Consider the following 7500-nt stretch of genomic DNA (forward strand, 5'->3'; position numbering starts at 1 on the left):
ATCATCATCTTCATCACTAACTGTTTGTTTTCTCTGATCAGCTGTTTGTTTGTTTGTTTGTTTGTTTGTTTGTTTGTTGGTTGGAGCTTCAGTCTGTTTGCCTTAACGTGGGTCAGTGGCTCCGTGTGTGTGATTAGTTTTTTTAAGGTGCACTGTACACGAATGTTTTCACTCACATGTGACCAAAGCTTCCGGTTCTGATCCGAGACAATAAAAGACTCTGCTTCCTGTTCAGCAGATCTGTCATCTGACGCTCATCAATAAACTCCACGGACACTTTTCTTAAACCTCTGAGTTGCCGCTCACTGCTCTCATTACGCCGGGCCCCAGGCCTGGAAAACCTGGGAAAGTCATGGACTTCAACCTTTTAGCCCTGGTGGTGTGATTTCTCTCAGAAACAAGCACCTTTGTTATGAATGCTCCGCAAAGGCAAGAAATTCAAATCAGTAGATTTAGATTTTTTTATTTTTAAGCGAGGGAAAAATGTCCACAAAACTATTTCTATTGATTATCAGGATTGTAATTTGACATTGTTTTACATAACCATTTTATGCCTTTTTTTGTTTTTCTTTTACACTCTGGTTTTTACACTTTGTTTGGTTTTCCTTATTTTCAGGAAAAATGTGAAGGGAAAACAAAAAAGCTAGGGGGGGAAGTACGTAATTAGTATCGCATATACAAAATAAAAGGTTTTCCAGAGTAATGGAAAACCTGAAAAAGGCCTGGAATTTAACAAGCACATTTCCCAGGCCCGGAGAAGTCACGGAACTAAAATCAGTGAAAGTTTTGGAAAGGTCGTGGAATGAATAAAAAGTTGTAGACATACATACAATACACTGTGTGTGTGTATATATATGTATATATATATATATACACACACACATGCTGTATATATTTAAAACACAGTTTGTACATCCTGTCAGATGTTTGAAACAAACATTGAATCTTTTTCAAAATCAAATACCAATGAGGTAAGAGTAAAAATGAGATGACATCATGTTTCTGTGTCAATTTAAAAAAGTTTACAAAATAAAAAAATAAAGAACTAAATAAGTAAATCTTCCCACGGGGACACAACGTTTGGTCCTGTGTCACATTTGTCACTGCACAGAAACTGCAGCATAAAGTAAAAATTATTAACCAGTTCAAATAATTATAAGTAATTATATTCATAAGTATAATAATTTGAAAAAAAAAAGCGAGAAAACCCGCAACAACTCGCCAAGCACTGACGTCAGCACCTCTGCTGCTTCTGTCAAGCTGACAGGAGAGAGCGCGGGAAAACGTACCGGATGTTAACTTTAATCAATCTTCAAAATAAAAATTATAGTTCACTCAGTGTGATTTATAACATGTCCTGTGATGTCCAGAGGTGGAAGAAATACTGTTATTATTTTACTTTTTTATTGTGAAAATGCTTTATTTTTGGATGCATTTGAAATGAAATGCAGAATGAAGCCATGAAGATCAGATTTGTTTGTATTTGTCTCACATTATTTCTGTTTTTACAGTTTCTGGGTCTGATGTATGGTGTCATCGTGTTGTTTTTCTTTTTACAATTCATCAATTTAAATAGAAAGGTGATTTTGTTAAACAATGAAAAAATTCGTCAAATCTAAGAAGTAAGGTTCGATTTTGTAATGAAAAAAAAACAAGAATAAAAACTGATAAACATTTGGAAAGAAAAAGAAAATCCGAAAAGAAAAAAATCACTGGCAGGGTTGGATTGGAAGGCAAGGTTTACCATGTTTTCTCAAAAAATAACCAATATAAAAAGTAAATTGCCAAATAGCGTCAATGAAAAAAAATCTCATCAATGAGGCAATGATAATTTTAATTTTAATTTTTCTTTTTAAAAAAGCCAAAAAGTTTCAGACAAAAAATCACCAAAAATTTTTAGACAAAAAAACTTTTTTTGTCTAAAGAAAAACAAACTTCCAACATGTTTTAAAGAAAAAAACATTATCTTACAATAAATAATAATAATAATAATAATAATAATAATAATAATAATAATAATAATAATAATAATAATAATAATAACAGCACTGTAAGCATAATGAAGGTCATGTGATGTGATCGAAAGTTCCGGAGCGGAAACTAGACGGACCTCCTGGTGATTTTGTTGTGCCATAGTGACTGAGGCTTTTATTGTGGAGGTTGTCGGCGGAAGCGGAAGTGAGTTAGAGTGTGCAACAGTTGAGGAGCAGAGAGCAGCTAACCGGCTAACAGGCTAACAGGATCCGCGAACTGACACAAAATGAGCTCCATCGGCACCGGGGTGAGTCTCCGAGTCTCCGAGTCTCCTCTGAGCGTCTCTCCGTCACTCAGTGTTCAGCTCACCGAAAACAATCCAACTTTACTCTGAAAATCATTCATTCAAACCTGCAGCCTCACTGCGAGTTAGCATGTTAGCCTGCTGAGTCACAGCGAGGCCTGCTAACCGAAGCTAACCGACGCTAAAGTGAAAGAGAAACCATCAGAGTTTAAAGGTTAAATTAATTCATTCCCAGCTTAATGAAACATAATTAACCCTCCGATGTCTCTGTATCTCCCTGATTTAAACAACAGAACTGTCACTGCAGGAATAAACGCTAAATATCAGCTAATGTGAGCATGCTAACCGTTAGCTCCGGTACAAACCAAACTCCACTCAGAAAACTTCAGATTTAAGATTCTCTGCGTGTCAGCTCGAGTTTTCCTCCAGAACAAGATACTTTCGCGTCTCACTAATATTCTGAATTTATTTACTATAAACCGGCTTCTTTTAATGCTTGTTGGCAGCTTTAAAACAGATAAAACCAGGTTCATCAGCTGTTGAGAAATTAGCTCCCTTAAACTCGTCCTGAATGAATAGCTGAAAACACTTTTAAACCCGTTAATCTGATTTATTCTGATTCAAACGTTAAATCGAAATAGTTTGAAAATATCTGAAAGATAAATGAAAGCTTCTGTTGAGGCTGTTTGGTCTCAGAAAAATATTCGGCTGTAAATAAATCAACCTTTTAATATGAAGATTTTTAACACGTTTAGCCCAAATTTAATGGACACACGAAGATATTTTACCATGCGTTTTTAAAGAGGGCCTTCTGCCTTTTAAAGAGGTTGAACTCCTAAAAATATAGTTTTGTGAAAGGTTCATTCATTCAGTTTTACGGATCAGTCAAATCAAAGTATTTATCAGCAAATAAAAACTTTCATCTCAGTATCTCCTGATTAATTATTCCAGATTAATTAATGATGTAAACGCTGGTTCATTTACAGAACAGACAGGAAATAAAACCACTCTTTTATTTTAGGATTCATTATTTTGTTGTTTTGTTTTTTCTTTTTATATATTTGCCTTTTGTTTTATTTGTGTATTTTATTGTTCTGTGTCTTATTAGAGGTCATAAATAATCTGTGTGTGTGTGTGTGTGTGTGTGTGTGCGCGCGCGCGCGCGCTGTAGTACGACCTGTCAGCCTCCACCTTCTCTCCAGATGGGCGGGTGTTTCAGGTGGAGTACGCCATGAAGGCCGTAGAGAACAGCAGGTAAACAACATCAGTGCGTCGTCAGTCCGAAGAGGAGAACTTTATTCATATGTGTGGAATTTGACTGATTGATTGATGGTCTGCAGAGCCGTCACGCAGCATGCTGTGAGCGCTGATCGAGGAAAACATGCATGAATTCATATTACAGACAGGGAAAAGTTTCACACACACACACACACACACACACACACACACACACAGATTTACAAATTAAAATGACAACAAAATAGAATCAAACAATAAATACAGTTACAGACACATTTAAAGGGTCCATATGTGTCAGCTGCTGAAGTTCTGATGAAAACAACTGACACTCGAACGCACCACAGACTGGATCTGACTGTGTGTGTGTGTGTGTGTGTGTGTGTGTGTGTGTGTGTGTGTGTGTGTGTGTGTGTGCATGCATGCAGCACAGCCATTGCTATCCGCTGTAAGGACGGCGTTGTGTTCGGGGTGGAGAAGCTGGTTCTGTCCAAACTTTACGAGCAGGGCTCCAACAAACGCATCTTTAACATCGACAGACACGTCGGCATGGTAACCACACACACACACACACACACACACACACACACACACACACAGAGCTGCTGTGAGTGTGACATCAGGATATGTTGATATAAGTCGACCCCTGATCAGCTGATTCTGTCCCTTTCATGTTTACACGCCCGAGTCACGCCGTGTCACAGCGGCCGACTGTCGACCCCATCAGGCCACTTATAAACACACACCAAGTCACACACACTACACACAACTACACACTGACTACACAAAACCACACACTGACTACACACAACTACACACTGACTACACAAAACCACACACTGACTACACACAACTACACACTGACTACACAAAACCACACACAACTACACACTGAGTACACACTGACTACACACAACTACACACAACTACACACACTGACTACACACAACTACACACTGACTACACAAAACCACACACTGACTACACGCAACTACACACTGACTACACAAAACCACACACAACTACACACTGAGTACACACTGACTACACACAACTACACACAACTACACACACTGACTACACACAACTACACACTGACTACACAAAACCACACACAACTACACACTGAGTACACACTGACTACACACAACTACACACACTGACTACACACAACTACACACTGACTACACAAAACCACACACTGACTACACACAACTACACACTGACTACACAAAACCACACACAACTACACACTGAGTACACACTGAGTACACACAACTACACACACTGACTACACACAACTACACACACTGACTACACGCAACTACACACTGACTACACAAAACCACACACTGACTACACGCAACTACACACTGACTACACAAAACCACACACAACTACACACTGAGTACACACTGACTACACACAACTACACACAACTACACACACTGACTACACACAACTACACACTGACTACACAAAACCACACACAACTACACACTGAGTACACACTGACTACACACAACTACACACACTGACTACACACAACTACACACTGACTACACAAAACCACACACTGACTACACACAACTACACACTGACTACACAAAACCACACACAACTACACACTGAGTACACACTGACTACACACAACTACACACACTGACTACACACAACTACACACTGACTACACACAACTACACACTGACTACACACAACTACACACTGACTACACACAACTACACACTGACTACACAAAACCACACACTGACTACACACAACTACACACTGACTACACAAAACCACACACTGACTACACACAACTACACACTGACTACACAAAACCACACACAACTACACACTGAGTACACACTGACTACACACAACTACACACAACTACACACTGACTACATAAAACCACACACTGACTACACACAACTACACACTGACTACACAAAACCACACACAACTACACACTGAGTACACACTGACTACACACAACTACACACACTGACTACACACAACTACACACTGACTACACAAAACCACACACTGATTACACGCAACTACACACTGACTACACAAAACCACACACAACTACACACTGAGTACACACTGACTACACACAACTACACGCACTGACTACACACAACTACACACTGACTACACAAAACCACACACTGACTACACGCAACTACACACTGACTACACAAAACCACACACAACTACACACTGAGTACACACTGACTACACACACTGACTACACACAACTACACACTGACTACACAAAACCACACACTGACTACACGCAACTACACACTGACTACACAAAACCACACACAACTACACACTGAGTACACACTGACTACACACAACTACACACAACTACACACACTGACTACACACAACTACACACTGACTACACAAAACCACACACTGACTACACACAACTACACACTGACTACACAAAACCACACACAACTACACACTGAGTACACACTGACTACACACAACTACACACAACTACACACACTGACTACACACAACTACACACTGACTACACAAAACCACACACTGACTACACGCAACTACACACTGACTACACAAAACCACACACTGACTACACGCAACTACACACTGACTACACAAAACCACACACAACTACACACTGAGTACACACTGACTACACACAACTACACACAACTACACACACTGACTACACACAACTACACACTGACTACACAAAACCACACACAACTACACACTGAGTACACACTGACTACACACAACTACACACACTGACTACACACAACTACACACTCACTACACAAAACCACACACTGACTACACACAACTACACACTGACTACACAAAACCACACACAACTACACACTGAGTACACACTGAGTACACACAACTACACACACTGACTACACACAACTACACACACTGACTACACGCAACTACACACTGACTACACAAAACCACACACTGACTACACGCAACTACACACTGACTACACAAAACCACACACAACTACACACTGAGTACACACTGACTACACACAACTACACACAACTACACACACTGACTACACACAACTACACACTGACTACACAAAACCACACACAACTACACACTGAGTACACACTGACTACACACAACTACACACACTGACTACACACAACTACACACTGACTACACAAAACCACACACTGACTACACACAACTACACACTGACTACACAAAACCACACACAACTACACACTGAGTACACACTGACTACACACAACTACACACACTGACTACACACAACTACACACTGACTACACACAACTACACACTGACTACACACAACTACACACTGACTACACACAACTACACACTGACTACACAAAACCACACACTGACTACACACAACTACACACTGACTACACAAAACCACACACTGACTACACACAACTACACACTGACTACACAAAACCACACACAACTACACACTGAGTACACACTGACTACACACAACTACACACAACTACACACTGACTACACAAAACCACACACTGACTACACACAACTACACACTGACTACACAAAACCACACACAACTACACACTGAGTACACACTGACTACACACAACTACACACACTGACTACACACAACTACACACTGACTACACAAAACCACACACTGATTACACGCAACTACACACTGACTACACAAAACCACACACAACTACACACTGAGTACACACTGACTACACACAACTACACGCACTGACTACACACAACTACACACTGACTACACAAAACCACACACTGACTACACGCAACTACACACTGACTACACAAAACCACACACAACTACACACTGAGTACACACTGACTACACACACTGACTACACACAACTACACACTGACTACACAAAACCACACACTGACTACACGCAACTACACACTGACTACACAAAACCACACACAACTAC

General features: G+C 40.0%; 1 protein-coding gene across 1 annotated transcript in view; it reads left to right on the forward strand.

The window, feature by feature from the left end:
• The first annotated feature begins 2121 nt into the window (after nt 1–2121).
• Nucleotides 2122–7500, forward strand: part of psma3 (proteasome 20S subunit alpha 3) — an 11625-nt gene continuing 6246 nt past the window's right edge. Inside the window, exons 1-3 of the mRNA XM_088087129.1 lie at nt 2122–2281; nt 3450–3532; nt 3943–4066. Of these exons, the coding sequence (XP_087943255.1) occupies nt 2261–2281; nt 3450–3532; nt 3943–4066 (228 nt within the window). The 5' untranslated portion in view covers nt 2122–2260. The remainder of the gene's footprint in view (nt 2282–3449; nt 3533–3942; nt 4067–7500) is intronic.

This window comes from Plectropomus leopardus, chromosome 14 (assembly GCF_026936395.1).
Source record: "Plectropomus leopardus strain MGB_pleo_1.0 chromosome 14, ASM2693639v1, whole genome shotgun sequence".
Classification (NCBI taxonomy): Eukaryota; Metazoa; Chordata; class Actinopteri; order Perciformes; family Serranidae; genus Plectropomus; species Plectropomus leopardus.